Below are 26,237 nucleotides of genomic sequence, written 5' to 3'. Positions count from 1 at the left end.
CTATTTTAACTAAGCAGATGGAAAGACTCTTCTTCAGGAAGTCCCATTGTGGTCTGGATGACAACAAACAGTATGTAACGTATGTGTTTTTTCATCCTTTCATCTAACTATTCACCATATTCTGCTCCAGTACGTTTTTTTCATTTCAGGTTCTTACACAATTGTATTTGTTCGTCTAGTTTTTAAACAATGGCTGATATTTGGGAACATTCAGCACCTAGACTGTGGTGATCGGATGGTTTTACAGAACCACATCCATCAGCCAACAGTGACTGGGAGGACAACATATACAGATGGTGTGAAATCAGATATGAGGACATTTGCAATGACTTTGTAGTCTCTTGGTGTTGATGGCTCCACTATGAGGAACTAAAAATGTACCGAAGCTGAAAAGGTCTACACAGAAATTTCTAGATATAAGTTGCTCTAAAGAGTAATTAGAACCAGGACTGAGTGGGGCAGACTGTCAGACCCTGATGCAGTAAAACGAGAGGGACTCTGGTGCTCAGAAACACTACCACTTTTGTCCACAGGGGCCGCCAAAATCAACACAAAATGAAAGTTCCTTGCAGTGGCTTTAATCACAGCTTTTCTTTAAAGCTTTTCAGCAGGTAAAGGATGATGCAGCTAACAACGCTAAGCAACGTAATCTTCACTTCCACTTTAACATGGAAGATTTAAAAAGATGACGCAATACAGGAGCACCCTGGTTCAGCCAAAAAAAGGAACCCGTCTGTCTGTCCACAACAAACGCTCCGAACAGGCACTGCACTAGTTAGTCCAATGATGATAGAAATAAATCATGAAAAATAGTTGAACTATGATGAAAAGTACTTGAGTTGAATTTAAAGTACCTCAAGGGACGTCCAAATGTATTTGCTCTGTTTTTAGTCGCAGTCATGACCAAAAGGACGTTTTCATATCAGCTGCGGTTGATTCCTTGTCCAGTCGTTGTTAAATGTTAAAGTTCGGTAATTATTAATGAACACAGAATCAAGGCTAAGTTTGCATTGAAACAGCAGCTGTTTGTGGTGTTTCTTTAAGTCAAATCTTCAGGGTTTCATGGTTATAGGTCATTGTTTTATCCTTAGACCTGTTTCCAGATATGCTTGAACTTACACTTGGTAGCAGGTGAAGCTTTCTTTTCTACTTTCACGTCTCCATCTCTTGAAACTCTTCTCATCAACATGTTAAACCATGTAATCGGTAAGTCGTACAGAATTCTTGATTAAAAAGTTCTTTCTTAGAGTAGTTGTCCTCCGACTGTTTACTGCAAAAACACCACTGACTCGACAGAGAAAGAGACACGACTGCGATGCAGGTCAGCGGAACATCCGACACCTTGGAGTCAAATGAAGTCTGTTCGATCAACAGGCAAACTCTTTTTACGAGGGCTGGTTTTGAAATGTGTCGTCCTGTTGCTTTTTAAGCTTATGTAATGTCTGCGGTGACATCTGTCCTGGCTTATGTCAAATTTAAGACAAAGCCGAACCGGCAGACATGGTAGAAATAAACCAAGAGCTTAGTAAAATCACTGTAAACAATGAAAATGAAAACAACAATCTCTATCCACCGCTAAGAAAAAACTAAACGGATTAATGATTTGACCATGAAGTACAAATTCTGTCAGGACACAGTTGTGCTGAAAGAGTCATTTGGTGATTGTAGTGTAGTAGCTACATTTAGATGTGAGAGGTCTTCTTCATGGATAATTCTGGTTTATTACAACCTATTATTATTATTATAGTTTGTTCACACCACAGACTGTATATAAGAAGCTACACACACAACGCTGCGCACCGTTTAACCAAAATTAGTTTCTGAGAAATGCCAAATGAAAGATGAAGGAGAAAGGATGAAGGGCAACACTTAATCACAGGAGTATTCATTTAAAGGCCGTAGCCGTACATATGTACTAAACGCATGAGAGGAAAGATTTTAACTGCCCCTGCTTTTGTGTTCCATAAAGTTGCGTGCATAATCATTCATCCACAGGCCTGGTCAGGTCTGTTTTGACCACGCGTCCGTCTCTTTGTCCCCTCAGACCAGCCAGGTAGACCTGAGGTTTGGACACGTTGCTCTCGCCGTCTCGCTTGCTCTGACAGGCCGCGTTCTTGGGCAGCCAGGTCTGAGAGACGTTTTCCCGCCTCATGTGGCTCATATCCGTCTGCACCGAGTGCGTCACTTTGGTCCTGAGATTAGCCTAGAATTATGACATAAACATATATATTGCTGCGTTTCTTTTAACCTTAACATCTTCCCAAAAACTTAACATTCGCATGACAAAGAATTGCAGGTGGTGAATTCTGGCTCACCAGTTTGATAGCTTTTCTCCGCAGCTCCCACTCGTTCCACTCGTATGACTTGACGATGTTTGTCTCCACCGGGTGGACGTCCGTCTGTGTGCCGCTCTCACACCTGGTGACGGGCTTCGCCAGTAAACTCTCTCCTGGCTGAATCTGCAAAAACCACACGGCAACAACTCAAACTCCCAGTGAAGTCAGCGCGCAATGCTGTCAGCCACAGTATCGTCTATACTACCACCAGACGTAGGAACAAACTACATGAATAATGAAGTCGAAATAAATAAAGTAAAGCATTTCAAACCCGACATGTAGCAGAATGAATAGTACTCTGAGCGAGCGCTTTCATAGGTGTCCTAACTACGGGACTGTGTACTTTGAGGATACTCGATGCTCACCTCGGAGTAAGGACTGACGCAGGGCAACTGTTGGTGCAGTTTGAGGAGCTGGATGAGTTCAGGGGAGTGCTCGGCTTTCTCTGCGACCTCTGCGATGAAGTCGTCTGGACTGGAAGCAAACTTCAGGGCAGCCTCTTTGGAGCTAAAAACATAGAGCTTCTCCTTGTGTTGAAGGACTCCGATGTGTGGATTACCTGCAACATTGAGGATGCTCTTCATACAGAATATATTGTGTATATATATATATATATATATATATAGAAAACGATTAGAGGGAATAAACAATGTTACCATGACATTTTACACATACAAGGATAAGAATTGGCAAATGTGTCCGAAACACAAGGAGTAGAATTGCTGCTGCTTCACACTGAACCGAGTTGTTTGGTGGGTCATGAGAACAGTACCTGGGAGTAGAAGCCCATCTCTGTCCACAAGCGTGTAGCCACAGACTCCGTTATACTGCAGTGGCAGCTCACTGAAACCGGCCGTTGTTTCAGGCAGGAGCCATTCCTGCGTCTTCATCTCAGCCGGAACGACAGACTCATCTGGAAGGCGTCATGAAGCAAAACAACCACCTTTAAATGGAAACCCATTCTGTTTGTTGTTGTGTCTAGCGAAGTCTCGCTCAAGGGGAAGTCTCGTTCTAAAATCTCGTTAGAGGGCACCGAGCTACACTTTCTGTCCTGTTAACAACACAAACTAATTCCCGGTACTCTTCTCTCCAACTCTCACTCACGTTTCACGTCTTTCTGGATCTCAGAAGGAGACTTCTCCTTGAGCGAGACTTGGGTCGCGAGAGGTAAATAAAAATGTTTCTATCTCTGTAGGGTTCCTACCATAATGCTGTCAGACACAAAAAACAATCTGAGCCTGTCAGTGGCAACAACTAACTTTCAGTGGACGTACATTGGCGGTGAGGCCTGAAAGGATTACGTTGCATTGTTTAGCGGCTGCAGCGCACACCTCGCGCCTGCTTTCCCACGGAGAGAATAAACTTTACACACGAACTGCTTCCATACCTGAGGACTCGGCCATTCTCTGGTCGTCTGTCTTCACCTCGGACGCCTCCAGCAGGCCGTCCAAATACGCCTCAGAAAACATGTTGGCCTGAGAGGCAACAAAGGGCTGCAGGTTGTGCATGATGTTGCTGAGGATGTTCAGCAGCTCGGCCTCATCCTGAAGTCCAGACCACAGCTGTGACAGCGACTTGAACAGCGGCTGAAAGACAACATGAGGCTCAAATAAAAGCATTCCTTTAAAACAAAGCAGAACAGAATAACAAGAGCAAAATAACAGACGGGACCAAGACACTTACAAAAACCTTTGCAGTCAGTACAGCCGTCTGTGATTTCACCGTTTCTTTCAGCAGCTTCATCTGTGATGAGAGCTCAGTCTGCAGGATCTCAACATGCTTGGCACATAAACATGCATCAGACTGGTGGTAAAGGGAAAACAACATGGTTATTCTTCAACATACATTTCACTCGGAGACATAAAACATGAATTCACCTGCCTTCTATGCTCAATGAGCTGCAAAAATAGGTGTTCCTCATCCTCTAAACTCACATTATATTAGTAATAGATGTAAGCTACATGAAAATACCGCATTGACACAAACCGTAACGCTGTTACCTCACCAGTAACATTTTGAGGAACACTTCGTGCTGCCTGCGGTTGTAGAGCGCCTGTTTGAGCAGGACAACGGGCACGTCCCGTCCTCCAGGCCGACTGTCGCGGTCCGCTAGCTTCTCCAGCACAGCGGTGTATTTCCACGCCGCAGTCTGTGATTCACTCAGCTCGTTTTCAACGCTTCTACTGGTGACTGGAAGGGCTTCGTTGAGAAGCGCAGGCACTGTGGAGAGAATGGAAAAGGAAGTACCATAATTACTAAATGCAGTATTGATCATTGTGAAGAAGTCTGAGGATGTTGTTCAAGATACAAAATGAAAAGCTTTCACTCTCGGTTAAATAAACACTTCTCTGGACAAACTAAACCTAAATCTGTGTAGTTGGAGGCAGAGAGGCAACTGTTTGCACCTCAGATTTGAACCTCAATTCCCAGAAATCCTCGAATGGATGTCAGCGAACTCTCCACTGAATGCTGCTAATCTTGCCACGTTCATACCTGCTCAGCTAGCAGGAGTGAGACATTCTTCCCTGAACCAGCCAGCCCCACTTTACTCAGAAGATGGTATTTATGACATAAAACCTTGCAGAAGCCTGAATGTAAATATTCTGCTCAGCACCTTATCTGTCAGATTTGCAAAAGGCACATTGTCTGTAATGTAAGATGTTTGTTTCTCCGTCAGTGGCCTGGATTACTGTACTTAGTTCACGGGGGTCAGTCTCCTGGCCTCCCTTCTTGCCGGCTTTGTAGAAGAGTCGGAGCCCTGTGACGACCATGGTGAGCTCGTTGAGCTGCTGCTCCTTGTCCCTCTGTAAGAGCACCGTGAAGGCTCCCAGTTCAGTCTGAGGGAAGACGCTCTGCAGGGCCGCTGGGACAAGAGGACCAGAAGCCAAGAGTCGGGATACAGCTGGTGCATAATTTACTTTTGTCTTCTTTTATGCAAGTTGCTGCATCCAAATAAGTCTGAAGTTGGGTTCATGGTATGTTGAGAAGCCGGTAAACGTAAGTGAAGTGGCTCAACATTTTAACATCAAGCCCCCATAATTATCTACAAAGCAACGCATGATTCAAAGCTGAGAGAAAACTCGTGCTGTCTGGGGCACTGACACTTCATTTGTATGTTTTTTTTGATGGATGGCACTGCCCTTCATCCTGTACTGTTACGGACTGTAGTTCCCCAGAAGCTGAAAGAATAAGTTAAAGTGAAACCTGCAGCCTCATGCAAAGCGCTGTCGTCCGTAGGCGAGCCCATGCCGGACCGCAGCTGGACGTAGGTGATGATTTTACGGTACAAAGCGTCCGATTCCTCCCGTGTTTTCACTCTGCTGTCAGTGATCTCTCTGCTCACCGCACTCGGCCTCGACTCCGCCACGCGGTGGATTTCCTCAAGAAACTCACCTGCACAAACACAAGTAGCTGCTTAGTCATGATATTCACATTATAAACGAATGGGAATTTGAATTTCTCTTCCTTTAAATGTTTTTGTGTTAAAATATGCAGTCCTTTAAACATTCTAAATTGATTCTAAAAACTATTTTGATTGTGAATTAATTGTTGGTCATATATCGATCCAAATGTCAGAATATTGTCTGATTTTAGTTTCTACAATGTGAAGGTTTGCTGTTCTTCTGTCACATATCAAACAAAACACTGACAGATGAATTGATAAAGATCGTAAATAATGAAAATAATCTTGAGCTGCAGCCCTCAAATTGGCCAAACTATGCATCAAAAACTACATTCATAAAGAGAATACATCTAATCCATTTGGATTTCATGCAAAAGAGAATTCGGTTTATTATGGAAACAGAGGGTTTGTCATTTCATACAACGCTTACGTCGGGAGGTGTAATTCATATCAAAATACGCCTGCATCTTGATCGTGTCACGGGACGGGCTGCACTGGTCCATCACTTTATCCAGACACAGCTGCAGGAAACATGGCAGAGGGAGATTCGGAAAATAAACAAACAGGTGTGCTCTTGCAGGTCAGTACTCAAACAGTGTCTAACGACATCAAAATGAATGTCAACACACTTTCGAATATAAAAGACACGATCATAGAAACTTGAATAAATAATCTCATTCATTTCTATTACATCATGGAGGTTGGGGGTTAAACTAAATGAATCAAGTAACACACCTCTTCCAGTTTCTGGACGTCTTGTTTCGTCAGTGTTCGATCAACATGAAACCCATTTCTTGGGTCCAGCACCACAGCTTTCACCTGAGAACATTAAGAGAGGAAACACATACATACAAGCTGTAGAGTATTTATTGCACACAAAGAAATCTGCAATATAAATACACTGTGCAATACTACAATAATTCTGTCTGTATATATATTTTAGTTATTTACTTTTTTAATGTTCTTTATTGTTTTATTACTTGTTTTGATCTTGTTTTTTTACTAGGTCTCTTGTTTGCACTTTGCTGCATGTAATCCTGTACATTTCTCCACTGCAGGACTAATAAAGGATTATATATGATATACATATTACATATCTTAAAGCAGTTTATAAAACAGAGCTCGGAGTCACTCATCAAGCTGAGGTTTCCAGAGGGATAGTTGAATATTTTACACCCAATAAGTAGTCTTGCCTGTATTATCACTCAAATGAAACAGAGTTGTAACCTTAACGAGCTTCACTGACCATGAAAGCCACCAAAGTGTCCGTCACCACGTGTCCTCTCAGTGCGCACTGCTGCACTATTTCACCAATAATGTTCTTAATCACGCTTGCGCGCGCTCTGGACATCTCCACCGACATTTAAGCAATTTATCTGACAGCTAAAAGGGTCACACTTAGTTGTTACCGATAACTGCTGCGCTAGCTACGTCAACAGTCTGTTGATAACTGGTCGTCACAGTAACCTTGAGTGCGTGCGCAATACTGAGGGACGTATGACGAGTCCGTAGAGCGCGCTGTAGACCGTTGGGTCCATGTTTACTTCCGGTCAGAAAATAAACTGGGACACGTGGAGTGTATACAACTGTGAAATAGATTATTGAAGTACTAACGCTCAGTTTCTGTCGTTTCAAGAGGTGCGAATTATTTATCAGAATATGATTTTAATAATGACTTCTAGTAAACAAACAGAAGTAATGGACATTCTTGGCAGTAGGATTATGTATTTCAGACACTTTACTTCATTGGAATCCTCGTGCATAAAAAGTAAAAAATAAATAATCACAGTAAATCTGCCAAACAGTTCAACATTGATCAAGTGTTAAACTGTACTGGCAATAAATAGGGTAAAGGTATTAATGCTCTTTTGCATACATCGATTTAATATATATATGCGTTTGAATTAGTTCGTAGTAATCCCATTTTATTCAATTATTTTTCAACTGAACATTAAAAAAAACATTTGACTTAGGGTATTGCAGTAAATGAGGAACGCTTGAACATTATGTGCAATGTCTGACATTAAATGCATAAAACAGCACTGGTAGAAACATCCCATATATTTACTTCAGCTGCTACAGTGAAATACTGTAACAGAACCGTGTGTTTTATCCCCAGGACGTACGGCAAGGTGTGTGCCTGTTGTACAAAAAAGGAACAACGCAAAAGAATGATGATTAAAATATTTATTGTAAAAACAGACATGACAAAAATATCATGGTTTGGGTGAAACATTGCTAGATTCAGTTCAGACTGTTACAGTACGTTTAGGAGGAGGACGCCCAGAGACCCAGGAAACAAGGTACACTGTGCAGTTCAGAGAATTGTGTAGAGGCAGAAGTAGAGATCCCGGTCACATTTCATGTTGATCCACTTAAGAGCTGAACTTCAGGTCACATGCCTTTAGGGAAGCAGTTCACAAAAAGCCAAAAGAAAAACCATGCACCTAAAAGAGGACATGCAACAAAACAGCATGCAAAACAGAGAAACAGTCAAACTAATTAGATTAAATATAAATATACAGGGTTGGCAAAGTGGGTTTTCAGAATCAATAGTATTGAGATAAATGCAGCACTTCTGGCACAATTGGAACACCTTTCAATAATGTCAACACTACTGTGAAAGTGTCAAAAATACACAAACAATGCTCTCAGATCAGAAAGAAAATAATTCGTGGCAAGACACTGCACTCAAATAGAAAATAAACTTCAACTTCAGAAAATAGACAAACTTTACCAACAGTAGCATTGAACATCACCTGCTTATTCAACAGACTGAAAGGCAATACCAGACCAATACTTCACATGGTTCTCCAGGGACTTGCTCTTCATCATTACCAGCTACACACTAACCTTCCCAAAACCAAAAGTTCACTCAAGTAGAGGATCAACATGTTTAATAACAATTAGCGAACACATGACTCGGCTGTTTTTGAGAACACAAACTTCGTATCACAAGAACACACATTTTCTCCTCCAGTTCACATCACTGCAGCAACAGCAAACATTCAGGTAGAATCATATTTTTGCTTTTGGATATGTCATGAGTATTGGGGCCACTGAGAGGAAAAATTAGAGTTATATACAAAAGAGATGGAGAATAAAAAAAAATAAAAAATAAAAAGGTGCAAGTTTGCAAAAAAAGAAGAAATGAGAAAACCAAAATCACAAAACATTCTGTAAGGAAATAAAAATAAACTATTTTTCACAATTTCTTGTGAGAGGAAAATTATTGAAAAATATAATTACTATTTTTCCTAACAGTGGCACTAATCCATCAAATTATTTAATGCTGCTATAATAAAAACGAAGTCATAGCTGTGAACACTGCACAGATCCAAACTTCAACATGAATGCAACTTTCACCATGTCGGTCACATAAAAAACTAATTTACTTTAAATCGTTGTATAAATACATCGTAATTTGATATTAGATTAATATATAATTTGGAGTCTCTTTATGGGCTTAATCTAGAAACAAAGGTGCCAGACGTCGATTAAAGGCCAGCTTCAAATCTACTCCCTCAAACCACGAACATGCACTTAAATTCTCCAGACAGAAATACTTTCCCAAAATGGGAAACTTATGACACATTAGAAAACAGGTTCTTGAGGGACGACGACATCGACTGACAGGAATTTCATGGACGTAAACATTACTTTCATCTGTGCCATGTTGGTGGACCTCAGTCGATAAAACTCACTGATGACGAGGGTTAAACCGACTCCACAGAAAACTCAATCCAGAAAGAGACTAACATATAAAAAGGGCGTATAATGGCTCATACCAATCCATGGCACTGTATTATATACATATATACATTGCATTTGTAAAATAACAGATGGTACGTTACACGGCGGTCCGTCTCAGAAGCACTTCCTGAAGACGATCTGCGGCCCGTGCTCCTCGTATTCCTCCTGACTGATCCAGGCGGCGCTGAAGGTGGGCAGGTTGGCGAGCACCGCTCCGCCGCGCCACACAGAGAAGTCTCTGTCCTCGGGGCTGGTGACGCGAACGCTCTTCCCCATGTCGGCGGGAAGCAGTCCTTTGATTTCAGCCTGGAGCCGCTCCGGCAGGCCCGGCAGCAGAGTGTTCCCGCCTTCAGAAAGAGACAGAAAAAACAATGTTATTCCAGTCAGTAGAGGTTACCTGGAAAGATGAGTTTGAGTTCATCTTTGAGCCCTTGTGACTGTTGTGTAACACCGGAACAAAACAACGGTTACCCGACAGCACGATGTTTCCCAGGAAGCAGCGCCGCAGGTCGATGTCTGCGCTGAGGATGGACTTAAAGACGCTCTCGTGCATCCCGTAATGGTCCCGTCCAATCAGCTCGGGTTTAAAGAGAATCTCAGGGGCCCTGCATGAACGAGGAAGTGGTAGACCTCTCTTATAAACAGCCTACTCAAATAGGTCTATTTGACCCTAAATGGACCATAATTTACTCAATGAACATCATGCTGTATTGAAGAACACTTGAAACTAGAGATTGAGACATAAACTCATGTTTACTGAGGTAATAAATCAAGAGAGAAGTAGAGTCATTTTCTCATAGACTTCTATACAACCAGAGGAGTCGCCCCCTGGTGGACACTAGAGAAACATTTTAAGACACTTCCACTTTGGCGTCACTCGGCAGAACCATCTGGTCGTTTCCCATCCTAACGGCTAATGAGATGTCAAAGCAAAGCAAGAACAAAGTTCTCACATGTCCAGTGTTAATATTGACTTCCTTTCGGACCCCACTCAGTGAAGCAGGACACGATGTGCAGACGGTTACCTGAACCTCTCCGGGCCGAGTGTGACGATCTGCCCGTCTGGCATGGTGTAATGCATCTCTCTGCAGGACCCGCGACTCAGCTCGGCTTCATAGTCGACGGCCACACAGCAGCAGCGCTCCTTCATCTCCCTCACTATCTCCATCTCCGCCGTGGTGCGCATGCACACCCCTTGTTCCTGCAGAAGCTTTCAGCACAGGCACACCAATAACGGTCACTCCTACAGTTCAGCTTGCACCACACAGCAGCAGAACACGCCATCATGAATATCCTAACACCAGTCACCTGAATTCACTTAGTTTGCTCGCCTGAAGGCTTACCCACTTATTTAACATCAATTGCTTTTCACGTAAAAGCATTCTGAGATTAGTTATTAGTGTAATTATAGCTTTTGTTGTCGTGATTATTAATGCAATATTATTTATCGAAGCACGACCCAAGACCGTCTCGTCTAAGCCCCGGCGGTCCACTCTCTCCACCCGTTAGATGAGTCATCCATCGACATCACTGACCATGAATTGTGTAACGAACAAACAAGAGAAAGCGAGTGAATACCTTCTTCAGATGCAGTGTAACGTCGGCACCAGCCAGAGGGAAGCGCTGCACGGCATGAGGTAGACAGTATCCCTCAAACACAGGCACACTGTGGCTCACTCCGTCTCCAGAGTCAAACACCACACCTTCAACCAAAACAAAGAAATCCTCAGTTTCTTTTTGATCCGAGAAGGAAAATATGGCTTTAAAACAGCTGTTTAAACATGCCAAGAGGAGCCTGAAGTCCACGACAGTATTAAGTCCTCTTCATGAAATCACACATTAGTAATTGATGGTTTATTAAGTATTCATCCAGGCAAATCTATCCAACATAATGCGTACGTGAAATGCATAAATAGACTCGTCAATTAGCCAAATTACCAGTCGACCTCCCGGCAGCGTAAAGTGCCAGCACCGCCTGCATGGCCACGTAGGTGAAGGGAACGTTGAAACACTCGAACATGATCTCCACCATGCGCTGACGGTTCTGCAAGGGGTTCATGGCCGCCTCGGTCAGCAGGACAGGGTGGTCTTCTGGCTCCACGCCCAGCTGCTGGAACGTGTGATGCCAAATCTTAAAAAAAAACACAAAACAGTTCAGAAAGTCCAGGTCACAAACCCATTCATTCTGGTCCTCCAGATGCCAATCCAAGCATCCTTTTCATAGAAACACTCAGTGCTGTGATATCAGGCCTGTGCATCACTACTCTCGTTACCTTTTCCATTTCATCCCAGTTACGAATGATCCCGTTCTTAATGGGATGCTTCAGAGCCAGGACTCCTCTCATGTGTTGGGCTTCATGTCCAACGTAGATCTCCCTTTCAAGGTTGCAATTCATTATTTCCTGCAAAAAGACAAAACCATTGATCATAAAAAGGCTGGCTGAGTCAAAGCCACATCACTATTCGAATGCATTCTCTTTTACAGAGAATATAAGAAGAAATACTTTAAGTAAATGCCCGTACCTCATATTTTGGCATTCCAATAATTGTTGGGAATATAATGTTTGGGAGGTCTTGATCTGCAAATCCTGCCTTCATCAAACCAGACCCCGTATCCAGGACTACGGGGGTCTTGAAATCTGTCATCTGCAAGCACATTAAGAAAAATATCTATTTGAATCAAATGAACAATAAAGCAGCCGGTGCTCTGCAATGTTTGGTCATTTTTCCTTTATGCACAATCTGGTTCTTAACAGTGTTAATCACTTTGAAGGAAGCCCACTTTAGCGGTCCAATCAAATGTCAAGGATTAAATTCGTCCAGTCTTTATGCTAAGCTAACCACGTTAAAAAGTGGCCAGCCTGCAGTATTACAGTAGATGGTGTACCTCTCTCATGTCGACATTAAGCTGGGCCTGAATCCCAGGTGACCCAGAGCCTGACATCCGCATGGCCTCGGAGCTCTGAACACCATCAGCAAAGCCTTCGTCCCGCTCATCTCTTCCACCGGGGTCAAACTCCAGAGGCCGGTCAGGAGGCAGCTGGGGCGCAGTCTGCTCATCTGCAGCAGACGGAGTCCGGACTTCCTCTGCTGGGTGAAAATCGGTTGCTAGCAAACACTCGGGTACGTCGGGGAGCACATGGTTGTTGTTATTGCTGCTGCCACTGTGTTCCTTCACATCTGGATTGACAAGACGGCTGTGACCGACGGCTGGAGTTGCATTCTCAAGCAGCGCGTCGAGTTGCACAAAACCGGGCCGAGCTGGATCCTGCAGCGCCGTGTAAGGAGGCGGTTCGTGTTCAGCGAGGTTGTCGTGGTTCACAGGAAGTGGAGCCCTTCTTGGCTCGGGCACAGGAGGACGGTGCGAGTTCCCACCTGGGTCAAACGCTCCAACATCTGGCTTCATTCCAGAAAGTAAAGACGCATCTTCACCATTTTTTGTGTTCATATAGATACGTTCCTCTTCAGGAGCTTCCTCCAAATCAGCGGTGGCTTTATCAAACGCCAACGAGCAATCATCTCGACACTGGGAATCCGGAGGTTGAACCAAGTCTTGTGGCGTCGGCTCTTCGTCAACATCGGGACCCGACCCCGCGTGAGCGTCTTCAGTTTGACACGTTTCCTGAGAATCATTCTGGACTGAAGGCGTTGAACTCTGGGCTCTACAGCTACCTGATAAAAGCTCATCACAGAGGGCTCGGTCTTCCTTATTCTCACTTCTAGCCTTCTCCGTCACAGAACATTTTACAACCTTTCTAGCTCCGTCCTTGTGCTTCTTCGCTTTACGTTCTTTGTCCAAACTCTTCTCGAGCTTCTCCACCTCCCTTTTCTCCTTTTGCAGTTGTAGCTGAAAAGCCTCCCTCTCTTTGCTCGTACTTGACGGCCCGTTTGTGTCCTGAGGTTCGCCCACAGAGAGTTCCTCTTCGGGGTTTTCTTCGCAGCGTCGGAGCTCCTGGATCTTCAGGTTCTCCTCCACGATCAGCCCCTCCAGGATGTGGACTTTCCTCAGCTCCGTCAGCAGGTCCGGCCTGCTGCCAAACGCTCCCGTGGCCGCTTCAGAAGCCTTAGTTTCGCTTGCAGATCCAGCCGATCCGGGCTCAGCGAGGTGGTCGGACTCTGCAGGGTCAAGGTAATCCTCGAGGCCAAGAACACCGGCTTCAGCCAGCTCGCTAGACGACATCTTTAAAAAAATGAGCACAAGCAGGTGAAGCATGAGGAATGCAGGTTTGCGCTGGCTGTATAAACAGTTCAGTGATGAATCACTTTGTCCAGTACTTTGATCTCTAGGAAACGTAGCGAGCGTAGCAAATACAAGGGATTAGGAAAAGGAAAGTGCTGAACACAGCTGATAAAATCTATTAACACAAACCAAGCGTACCACACCGAGCTGGTCCTCACTGTCCCACGGCGGCCACTGACGGTGCCCGTCCTCCGACCTCAGCAGGGCGTCCAGCACCGCCTCCTGAGCCAGAACTTTTTCTTCTTTCTGAGGAGGAAGACATTTCAAAGGGCTGTTTTAACTTGTGACGGGCATCGGATATTAATATTTGACATTTCACATGATTGCAGCCCTAAAACACCGGCAATCATCCGCTCCTTTCCTCAAACGGTGCACCTCCTACCTCTAGTATCTCATCAGCCCTGTCCAGGATCTTCTCCACCGCCCTCAAGTCCTGCTGCTCCTTCACATCCCAGTCATTCAGGGAGATATCGATCTCACTGAGCAGAAACGATTAAACACATTTTAAAAATAAACAAAAAATAGCAGGAAAAGTGCTGTTTGCGTTTCATTGTGACAGTAAGTCAGCACTATCAAATATATATTTCATGTTTTAAGCATACATCTATGAAATCAGTAGAACAGAACTAGTGTTAATGTAGTATGATTTAACATGTAACCAGTTTGTTTTAATGGATAACTGAATTTAAGTTTTTTAAATCCACTCTGGAAACCCCTGAAAATATCGGTGTCAGGAAAACATGCCTGAGCAGGAAAGTTTGGGAATTTTCCAGAGACTCCGTTCGAAACATTAAACTTGGGTGGGATCATAAAAACATTACACCATTATTTCCAGGGCAACAAAAGGAGGAGTTTAGAACATACGGTGGAGCATTAACCCCAGACGGAGGAACTATACAAGACCGTGTTCAGAGCACGGAGATCAGTTCTTCGTTTAAAGAATAAACTTGAGTGCATCGAACTCTGACCGCGTCCAGGGATTTCTTGGAACATTTTCGGGATTCCAATAGCAGCAAAATAACAAAACAATTTTTTGAAGGAGTGACAGGCTGAGCCAGACTGAGCCAGACTGATTAAATATTCTATAATGAGATGCGTTACCCGTCCACAGCATCGTCGTTCTGGTGGTGGAGGTCATACGAGTCCCAGAGGAGAGTAGGAATCCCCTCGGTGGTGCAGATGGACTTGTCCAGTCCATCTGCAATCGTGCTGGAGAGGAGGTGGCGAACGGGACTCAGTTCAGGATCCTCCACACCGCTTTGCGAGTGCATCGTCCAGTGGCTCAAAGCCTCCGTCTGTGTGGGCTGATCTCGAGACCTGTCGGACTGGTCGGCGCTGGTGCGGGGGTCGGGGGGATTATGGGATGGCAGCTCTCTCTTCTGCGGCGTTGGGTTCTGCGTGACGGTGACCGTGTACGAGTTTCCCAGATCCTCTACCGGCAAGCTAAGCCAAGGATTGTTGGGCAGCGCCGCCGAGCGCTTCACTTTGATCTCCAGGTTGAGGGAATCCACGGTGACTTTGGGGACGATCAGGACGCTGGCCCCGGAGGCGCTCCCCATGGAGCCACCGTCCTCACAATCTGAAACACCGGAGGTAATCCCTTTGTGGATTTCAGGCTGGCTCACGGCTCCTTCCCTGCCCCCCCACGCCTCCGGCTGGCTGCTCACGGCTCCGTCGAAGCCCGAGTCGAATGAGCTGAGGGACGGGGGTTTGTCCTCAGCCGTCGCGGACGTTACTAGAAGACGGGCCTCTTCCGTACCACTTTCACCGACGTGCTGAACACCTTTAGTCGCTCCGTTGGTAGCGTCGCTAGCGGAGGAATGGTTTACACGGCCGCTCCGCAACAGCTCGTACTGCCACTGTAAGGCCAGCTGGAGGTGACCGACAGCCACAGGTCCCGAATTCATCAGCAGTTTCCTCAGGGTCAAGCACCTGATGAATAAAAAACAGATAACATTTAAAATAAATTTTAAAAAGACCATAAAACTGGTCGTGAAACAGTACCAGAAAAAAAAAAATCTCTCTCTCACCGATGAGACATCTGCTCGCCCGCCTCCTGGACCTCGTCATCCAGAATGGCTTTAGACAGATGGGCCAGATGAACCAGCTCCTCCGTATCTGGAGGGGGATTCTTCTTCAGGAACGTGGACATCTTGTACCGCCACGCAGGGATCGTCCCCCAGCTCCTCCGTCCCCCAGCAACACCGTCTCCACCGACTCCGGACAGCAGCAGCTGGAGGACGTTCTCACAGAGGACCAGACGGTACCAGCTGTTGGCCTGGAAGAGGAACACAGTTTGGGGCAGTTTAGGGGCAACACTTTAACTTACAAGGGTTTGTATTTGTCATTGTATGACAGGGTTGCACAACGAAATGTAGATTGGAGTCCCATTTTGCAAACAAAAATAATGATATTATAGATGGAAGGTGGATGAAGGAGTCATATTCAGGTACAATGAAATGTTTCCACCCTTGCTTTTAAAGTTATAATGAAAATGACGAATTATTAAAATGGTTGATTATTTTCTGACAGTCAACCAATCTTTTCAGATACAGATACGACCACTTTTAAAAGCCCTGAAAGGCTGAGAACCTGCCTTGTTGTAGTGATGGTGGTAGCTGGAAACGGCTCTGAGGGTTTGGAGAATGAAGGTCACAGCGGAGCGGAGCTTCTCCTTCAGCCTCTCCACATCCAGGACCCAGCGCTCCCTGGTCTGACCGTCGTACAGCAGGATCTCCGATACCGTGTGGATCACATCTTCAGCACAGCGAACAAGCACCTGGTGGGGGAGGAGGGTTGGAGTTAAGAGAACATTACTTAACAAAAAAGGAACTCAGACATAGGGGATAGGACAGTGTGAGAGTGACTGATATTAGACATCTAATCAGGAAAAAGACTGAAGTTACTACAAGGAACTTTCATTTTGTGTTGATTCTGGCGGTCCCTGTGGACAACAGCGGTACTGTTGCCATCAGCACCAGAGTCCCTTTAAAAAAAAACCCATCTAATTTAATTGCCGCAAGGTCCGACAGTCTGCCCGCCCCGGTTCTGGTTCCTCCCTTCCCACCAGCAGGCCCAGCAATACGGCTTAATCCTGCTGGAGTCGGAGCTGAATAAGTTTCTGGTGAACTTGATGCCGCGGGGGATCGGCCCCAATGTTAAGCAGTAAGAATATCCACCATCACTGTATAGAAATAGCCAGTTTGCTTTTGCAGGTCATATAGAGGCATCACTGTGAAATTGAGGCCAGTTAAAGGATCCTTGTTGAACCTTCCAGAATCTAAACTGTGAAAATCTGAACCACAATACAGTCTGATTGAGGCTGGGATGACAGCGAGGCCACATGTCTAAAAACCGAAAGAAATCAGTTCATCAGTACCATGGCAGGCGTGTGAACGGACGCCTGGAATTCAGAAACCAACATCACGGCCTCCGCAGCATCCTTGGCAATCTCTATTTTGTAAGGCTGGAGTTTCTCTTGAAGGAGAGTTTTGATCTGCTCTGTGATCTGGAAACGGAAGGAAACACGTTTAGGTTCATAGAGGCAGTCTGACATTTAAAACCACAGCTGCGGACTTTGTTTTAAGAAGAGTACAGACACGTTTTTACCAAACTGGTACGATCACTATACTCAAAAAAAGAGGAGCAGAGTAGGAAAACAAATGTCTTTCTGGAGAAAATGAACAGCTGACTCCTTAAGAGTCTTTCAATACCAGCGAACACGCCGAAGATCGCCAAACTCGAGGCTTCAAAACGTCAGTCCACAAACTAATGAGTGACGTCACGATGACCACGTCCACTTCTAACATATGTTCAGTCCGACAGCGTTCACACCGGTCCCAATGAACCACACCAAAAGAGGCAAACGCGCCACAGTTGGTCTAAAGTGTGAAAGCACAGCCTCACCTGCAGAGCGTCCTCTCGCAGCTGGAACACCTGTAACTGGAGACGAGCCTTAGAGAAGGCCTGCTGCCACAGCAGCTCCACTTTCTCCACAGCAGCAGTTATCCTGTAAAATACAAAGACATCTTCAATTCATATTTACTACATTCATATTCATGCCAGTTTGCAGCCCGCTAAAACACATTACTATCTAAATGAATGCACCCGGAAAGGCCTTGAGTAAAAAGGAATCATATATCCCAGAGACACTCGAATACGGTATGAAACCGTCTAAAACTAAGACAGTCTAAATGCTCTTTCATACTTCTTACAACACTAACACTTTCCAGAGCAAACTGTTGTGATTTGGGGCCATAGAAATACTAGAACTATGGTTGTATGCCTCAGCAAACCAGTTTCCAGTCAAGTCATCACTTCAGACATGCTAAAATAAATGAATTTATTTGATCATTTATTTTACAAAAGTTGGCACACAATAGAATCTATTAATACAACATGTTTCCAAGTTGCCACAAGTGTAACCAATGTTAGGAAAAAACAAATGGAGGCTCCATGTGCTACATAGATACATATTAAGCTATTCACAAGCTCTACTTACAGCCTTTCCTCTCTGCTCAGCAGTTCAGTGAAAGTGTCACTGACTTTTTGTCACATGACTTGGTCTCAGCCGAATCAAACATGGCTTCCTAGTTGCGCTGAGGAGCTCAGAATTTTATCTTTTTTACAGGATCTGTTTAGAGTCGACGGTTTACTTCAGTTACATTCTAAATGAGAGATGTAGATGATGGAATATCACAACTTCAAGCTTAGTTTCATTTGCTTTTTCAGACTGAAGCATTCCGAACACATGTGTTCAAGGACCGTTGGAACGATGACAGTTCTCAGAGCTCTCGGCTGTGATGAACGGTGTGGTTTTGGCGATTGTTTAAGGAAAAACATGCTTTTTCCATCCCGCCGGCAGGTTTTGGGGTTCAGGTGGTTAATTCCTAATTAATTTACCATACATACATCCCGTTAGCATAAAGTCTCAGCTACGACTGCTTAGACGAACAAACACTTTTCAGCCAACAGAAACCCGACTCGTGAAACTAATTGTTGCTTTGGCTGTTGAGCAACACGGGGTTGCGACATTGTACGGTATGCGTGGGAAGCGTTGTTGCGGCGGATTAACTGCCTGCAGTACCTGCAGTGGTTCTGCAGCATGTCGAAGGCGGTGCGGGTGAAGAGGGCCGTGCCGGCCATCGCCCGGTAGCACGGCTCCGTCTCCGGGTAGCGCAGCTTCTCCACAACACTCTCACAGTGCGTCAGCAGCTCATCCAGCCCCAGCGCCCTGAATACCAAACACATGCATCCAGATATCAACACGGGTTAGTTTGAAGGCCGTGTAGAAAAAGAAAATATCTAACAATGAATCATTTGTTGTTTTTGGTAATGTAAGCTAAACAATGGCGTACTTGTTGGCAGTGTGGAAAACTAGCTACACTTAGAAATAATATTTATTTTTACAAATCAACACTTCAAATGATGGAGGCACTTGGGCTTATCACTGTCTGATCAAAAGCAAACTTTCTAATGGACTCAATGCACCAACAAAGTGTCGATACGAGCAGTTTACACAGCCTTTAACAGTTAATCACCTCGCCTGCATATCGAGTGATTTTAAAAGATCGCTTCCAGAACAGCTTTTCACGATCAGCAGATGGATCTGTTAGCAGTTTAGCTTTTGAAATAACGCTAAAAATCACACATCTGCTTTCATAAAATTCTGTAGTCTGTTCGTTTGCTTTCACACCACAAACGAACTGCACCTTGCGACCGAGAGCCGCCTTTCAGGCAATCTCGGTTTGGTCGTTTGATCCTTACGAGGGTTCGATTAAGAGCTTTCACACCAGCCCAAAACATACCGCACTAACAAACCTGTTTTAACCAAACCGGTTATGTGTGGAAGCACCCCATGCGTAATTTTCAGTGAACATGGCTGCTAACTTTAAAAGGAAGTTGTGCTTTGTGTTTGAGATTCAAGTTCCCAATATGTTCACATACAAGCAGCTAAACTCCTGAGAACACCGTCGCTCCAAAACAGAGAACAGGGGGAGTTCCAATACCCAGACTACCATACCATTTAGTATGCCAGGATTATCTTTTTTAGGTTGTCCCAACACACAATATGTCAAATGCAGAATGACAAAAATGTGACCAGGATGTTCTGCAGTCACTCAAAGATATTTGCATTTTAAGTTTTTCACCGTCACAAAGCTGAAATAGAAATAAGGAAACTATTTCTGGAGATCAAATAGATCAGCAGCTTCTTTGAGATGAAGCTGGGTGAAGTGGTGGTTATCCTGCATTGTCTAAAATCAGACCATCTACTGAACCAACGTAGAGTAGAGAAACGGTAGTGAGCCCGACCTCCTGAGCTGCTGGAACTTGGCTTCGTTGGTGGAGCAGAAGTGTCGGAGCTCGCTGAAGGTGGAGGGCGCCGGCAGCCTGGACAGAGCCTGCAGGGTGGCGATGCACGAGGGCAGCCGCTGGACCACAGACAGGAACTCCTGAACAAACTCGTCGACCTCCTGCAAGGAGGAGCAGCACCGGGACGAGAGTCACTGTTAAAGACGGGTGATGCCCAGTTTTCACGGTGGAATTCCTGTTTACATCATGGTGCTCAAAGTTGATGGACAATGTCTTTTTTCTCATGTTTAATGTGACAATGACTGACATATTATCTGCCCAGAGAATTGTTTTTGTTGCTCCGGTTTACATTCCTCGTGATACAAATGTTCGAGGAATGTACTACTGCGTTTGTTTTGTATATCATGCGTTTGTTGCATCACAGATGAATCTCGTTGTGCATCGCTGTGTTGCAGAATGACAATAAATGATCCTTGAATCCTAATGCATTACTCATGATGATTTTATGATAAATCAGCAAGTTTGCTCTGATTTATGTGCAACAGAAGTTGCTGTAACCGCTCAACCTACATGTAGTGGAGATGACGTAGTTGCATCCTAAAATGGTCTCCTATAGGACGAGAGGTGCCATGGTTAATGAATACTGTCATCATGGCTAAATGCCCGAGATGAACATGAATGAATGTAATGGGAAGAGGGGGGGGGGGGGGGGGGGGGCGGCTCCTTTCACTTGCTAATAAGGTCCGCCGACCACAAGATGCATTTGCTCAAGCGTCACCAAGGTAACACGACAATAGACGCCGGCCGCTTGGACGGATCTCATGAATGGATTCACACATGAACACATCTCCAGACCGAGCACGCTCTCCATCACAAAGCAGCACTACGCGTAGCTGGAATAAATATTTTGGCTGCGGCGTCGTAAACAGTCGGGTTTGTGAGCCACTTCAGACGTCAGCGGAACGTGTGTGTGTGTGTGTGTGTGTGTGTGTGAACACAAACCGCTGCCGGGGACAGCAGCACAATGTTACTTTGTGTTAAACCCTCTGACCGATCACAAGACAGATTCATAAGACGCGCTTTGATTCACTCAGATACCCGAACACGCGTTTCACAACCAGAACGGAGAGATGCTAATTTACTGCATACTACCATCATCTGTTATGAACATAATGTCGGCCGTTTGTGCCAAGTTAATACAGAAGAAGGATGCAGATATCACAGTTTTGATCTCTTTACACATTATTGTCCTATTCTTATCCTGCACATCTCAATTTGTCCCCGTCAGGTTTGCTCGTATGAACACTTTAACTGCACAAGCTTTTAAAAAGGCCTTTCTGAACCTCTGAGTTCCTGTGTGAGGCTGCGTTTGTAGTCACGATTTATTTAAAAAAAATAAATAAAGAGAAGAACTTCGTCTTAGTTCTCCAACATAAATAAAAACCTCTTCAATCAAATTAAGGGTGATCAGTACGAGTCCTAGATCGAAGTAAAAAAATAACTTCTGTATGTTTTTTTTATTAATTTATTTTAAGATGGTCATCATTTTTACATTTTTGACCCCTTAAGACAGCCGCATTGTTAACATCTGCTGCTTTTTAACATTTGCTACACGTTTTCTATGGAGAACACCTCCCAAACTCATGAATAAATAAATCAAGACGCCATTAAATGTACCACATAAACAAATGTAAGCATTAATCAGTGAAAATAAATGTGACAAATTGATTCTATTTACGTTTGTATTAATTCACATATGTATCTACTCATCTAATTTTCATTAACTTTGTTAATTTATGCATTCATTTTCCTTAAAAGCATTTCTGCTACATTATGCAAATGAGGGGGCTTTCCCGCCTACTGGTCAATGAACCGAGTGCAAAGATCACCTTGATGAAGGCCACCCAGCTCTGGTGACAGTAAACCAGGTAGCCGCCCAACGATGCCGTGAGCTGGCTTCGGTCAATGTAGTTGGAGAGCTCTGGGATTTCTTTCAGAAGCACTTTCTGCAACAGAAGAGAGCGGCGTTACGTCCTGAAGTCAACAAACCACAAAGAGTACGGCGTGGGTCGTTTCACTCACCTTGAAAGAGGCCGTGAGAGACGTTGACGGCGCCAGGAGTTTCAGCAAGAGCTTGACAGCTTCCTTCTTTTTGGGCTGAATTATGTACACACTGTGGACGGTCCGCTTGTGCCGCTAGAAAAGAAAGACAGTTTGCGATGCTCAAAAAAGTCCCTTAACATTTCCTTTTGTAATGATGTTAATTGGAAAAGAGAGTTTGTGAGTCAGTGGGCCCCACGAGAGCTGCAAGTCCAACATGGTCCAAGTAGTGGACGTAGCCGTCGTGACGTCACACATTTGTGTGTGGACTGCTGCTTTGAAGCCTCAAGTTTGGCTTTTTGGCCGTCACCATCTTGGTTTTTTGCAACCAATAAACAAGAAGTGACCATATTTGGACTGAGGAGGAGTGACGTAGAGAAGTCTGTTAGGTGTCAATCACCGTGTAGCCCCGCCCTAAAGCATCCCCTGCTTTATGGTCCGTTTGACTCTAAATGGACCATAATGTACTAAATGAACATCATGCTGTATTGAAGACTTGAAACTAGAGATTGAGACATAAACTCATGTTTACTGAGGTAATAGATCAAGAGAGAAGTAGTCATTTTGTCATAGACTTCTATACAATCATAAATCAGGTTTCTCTCCCCAATCCCAGCAGTTTGTTATTAGAAAATAAAATGTTTAAACATGTGTGTGCTTGCTGACATCAGGCCAGCAGCTAAGACCACAGAAACTAGAACACTTTAGTTTCCTTCTCGAGTGGACGACAGTTGAACTGGGTGAGAAAAGGCAGCAGCCCGACATAAGTGTGCTCATTTAATGTCATTTCACTTTCACTGAGGCTTTTCTATTAAAAAACAAGCATGTGACCAGCAACGCATGTGACCCCGCCCCCCTTCTCCACATACACAGGATTTCTGCTATAACCACCACATGCTTCACACACTTGGTATACTTCGAAGAACAGCTCAGACCACAGCTCTTTGAATCTAGACAGCAAATGTTGCACAACTTAGACGCTGCAAGAAAGAGCTCCGCTAGTCAAGAGGGCAATCACAACAAGGTGAGCGCGCCACCGCACCGTGTGCAGAGAGAACCCTCATGCATAATTCATACAGAGCCAACTGCAGAAACACCAAGCTACAGTTTCACAAAAGAACTGTGCGTACACATTTCTGAACAATACTTCCACCTAAATAAAAACAAACACTGGGCTTCCATCTTTCCTGCAGCAGAGGAATGCTCTCTTCGGGGTGGGACATTCTTCTCGGCCCTAATTCAGTTCTGCGGTTGAAGTTGGACTTTTATCTGCCCAGAGGAAATAACATATCAAAAGCTGAAATAAATCCAGCACTGATCCAACAAACTGCAATCTTTCAGTCAGGAGGCCGCTGTTCGTTCCCCACGTGAAACACGGAGTCCGCGTTCATTCGTCATGCAACTTGCATACTTCAGTAACAGAAGAGCCTTTCCTGAACCTAACTTAGTAGTTTTATTGTCTAAAGCGGTTTACTGTGAAGACAACATTCAGCTCGTTATGGGGCTTTGAGAGTTACGTACATTTTCTCATCATTGAGTGTCTAACCATGCGGTGGATGAATAAAATTGCAACAATTCACAAGAAATGAATAAAAAAAAAAAAAATGTACTATCATTTTCTACTATTGTTTTCCATCAAAGAAAGTAATTAAAGATTTTAAAAAACAACCCATCCTATTGGAAAATAAGGTGCTCTAAATTTAAATAAGTGTCCAATTCCTGCGGGTTTTCTTTTGGATGACTAAGAGGAAACATTTTGGGAAATTCCAGGATATTCCGCCTTTAAAAGCAAATTACCGGTACACTCCACAATCCGTCTTCAGAACAATTGCAATCAAATATCCAACAGGCAGTATAAAAAAAAAGAATAAATTAAAAAAAAAAGGAGGTCCTTGAGCGTGCCGCCATGAATGCTCGAGTTAGCCGAGGACATACACAGAGACACACATACGCGACCGATCTCACTATCTCCCGGCGGAGATATGGAAATGCTTTGTCAGGCATCAGTAGTGAGTAAATGGGGAGAACATAACTGCTCAATGAGTGCAGCGTATTTAAAATATCCTGAATACAAACACAAGCTTCAGGCCCGTGAGAGACAAGAGGGAGCTGATGCGCGTTTGAAAATCCAGCATTGTTTAAACTTTACATCCATGTTTACTGACTGACGGGTCTTCGTCCCCATCTTGGCCCCTGCAGCTGTAGTCGAGTCTAGTGCAATAGTGTGCAACCAGTGGAAGGAGTGTGTAGTACCACATCATGTGCATCCTCATGTGTGCACAAGATACCAAGGACGCACTCATGGAGAAAAATGCATTGATACAGAGTATATCCACTCAGCACACATTCTTTATGTGGTTTGTATCCACAGCAGCGTACTCGGCCGGGACAGTACCTCAAGCAGGAGCAGCGTCTCGGCGACGACCCTGGTCGTCGGGAGCGAGGCGTGCCTCAGGTCGGCCACCACCGACACCAAACTCTGCTTCGCCTGCTTCTTACTGTGGAGAGAGAACAAATACATCCATCAGTACATCTCTCACACACACACACACACACACACACACACACCAAGCCTGTAGGACTCCACCTACTTGTGCAGACACAGAAAGTAATTGATGAAGTCCACCACTTCTGCTTTGCAGAGTTCTGAGGACAGTTTGGCTTGTTCGTCTGCAGGGAACACGATCAGAGGGCAGCCATGTTGATCAAACGCACCTGTACGGACAGATAACAAGTTAAGTTGCACTTAATTCAATAAAAAAATGAATCAATCTTGCCAATAAAGCTTAACATAGTTAGGTGATTATTGTCAATATGTATCACTTCAATGCAGCGACTCTTAAATGAGCTAGATAAGTCTTAATTAGCAGTTTTCATCCCTGACCAAGCTTCATTACTGTGCATTTAAAACATTTTTATTTGTGAGTGGAGGATTAAATAGCTACCGGGGAATAACACGGCTGCAGAGTTGAGCACGTGATCAGCAGGCACCGACTCGTGGAAGTCTGAAAAAGAAGGATTTGTGTGGAAAATTATTATTGTTTTTTCTTATTGAAAACTCTGCAACCGCGACAAGAATGTTTCAACAGTTCTTTCTGCAACACAGAACTGGAGGAAAAACCGGACGCAGCAAATTCCTCACAAAGGAAAAAAAAGGTTGAGCAGCAGCTCAGTGAAGTGATGAAGACTTTAAAACTGTCCACGTTTAATATAACCTGTAACAGTGGAAATAACACGAGTTATCACGGAGGATACACAAAGTGACGCGTGCACACTTTGTGTGTCTCCTACCTGTTGCGTGTCGGCTCATCTTTCCTCATTCGCGGCTCATTTCCACAAGAGTCTGTTGGGTTTTTTTTTGTGCAAAGCCAAACTTGTCCCTTCATTAACAACCCTGAGAGAGCTGGACGAACACGGAGCAGTTCTACCGCTGCTCGCTGCCTCTCTCCGCCATGTTGACAGCGTATTCACCCACGGCTGGCTGAGATAGACCCCGCTGACTGGATGCTGTTCGGCTCGTTTATATCAGAAAGAGGGCGGAGACAAAACACAGGAGGAGGGCACAACCTGTTAACAGGTGCTGTGTCGAATACATTGTAAACTTGAGTAAATGTCTCAATCTCCAGTTTCAAGTCTTCTTCAATCCAGCATGATGTTCATTTCGTAAATGATGGTCCATTTAGAGTCAAACAGACCATAAAGCAGGGGATGCTTTAGGGCGGGGCTACTTACTAACTTGCATTCTCTCTAGTGTCCACCAGGGGGCGACTCCTCTGGTTGTATAGAAGTCTATGAGAAGATGACTCTACTTCTCTCTTGATTTATTACCTCAGTAAACATTGTAAACATGAGTTTATTGTCTCAATCTCTTGTTTCAAGTCTTCTTCAATACAGCATGATGTTCATTTAGTAAATTATGATCCATTTAGAGTCAAATAGACCATAAAGCAGAGTATGCTTTAGGGCGGGGCTACACAGTGATTGACAGGTCGCTACCACAGCACGGTTGTCCCTGTTTCCGTCTTAAAACTTTATTTAACCCTTTCAGCGTGTTTTTAGTTTATAAACATTTTGGTGGCTTAAAAATGTTGTA

At 44.3% G+C, this 26,237-nt stretch overlaps 2 protein-coding genes across 2 annotated transcripts; both read right to left on the bottom strand.

Moving 5' to 3' along the window:
* Positions 1-1,981: 1,981 nt before the first annotated feature.
* Positions 1,982-7,102, bottom strand: cfap206 (cilia and flagella associated protein 206; the record flags this gene model as incomplete). Its single annotated transcript, XM_079290677.1, has 12 exons — positions 1,982-2,203; positions 2,316-2,459; positions 2,702-2,895; positions 3,109-3,249; positions 3,724-3,922; positions 4,020-4,139; positions 4,342-4,556; positions 5,032-5,199; positions 5,541-5,729; positions 6,170-6,260; positions 6,475-6,558; positions 6,986-7,102. 12 exons carry the CDS (start codon positions 7,100-7,102, stop codon positions 1,982-1,984), a joined length of 1,884 nt encoding a protein of 627 aa, XP_079146803.1.
* A 2,504-nt stretch (positions 7,103-9,606) lies between these two features.
* On the bottom strand, positions 9,607-12,138 carry LOC306793786 (uncharacterized protein; the record flags this gene model as incomplete). The annotated part of the gene is made up of 7 exons (XM_079291552.1): positions 9,607-9,839; positions 9,964-10,097; positions 10,518-10,702; positions 11,071-11,195; positions 11,431-11,623; positions 11,766-11,894; positions 12,016-12,138. 7 exons carry the CDS (start codon positions 12,136-12,138, stop codon positions 9,607-9,609), a joined length of 1,122 nt encoding a protein of 373 aa, XP_079147678.1.
* Positions 12,139-26,237: the final 14,099 nt, after the last annotated feature.

Source organism: Melanostigma gelatinosum (genome assembly GCF_949748355.1).
Source record: "Melanostigma gelatinosum genome assembly, chromosome: 19".
NCBI lineage: Eukaryota > Metazoa > Chordata > Actinopteri > Perciformes > Zoarcidae > Melanostigma > Melanostigma gelatinosum.
Note: the sequence above shows the minus strand (reverse complement) of the source record. Positions and strands in the feature narration are given on the sequence as shown.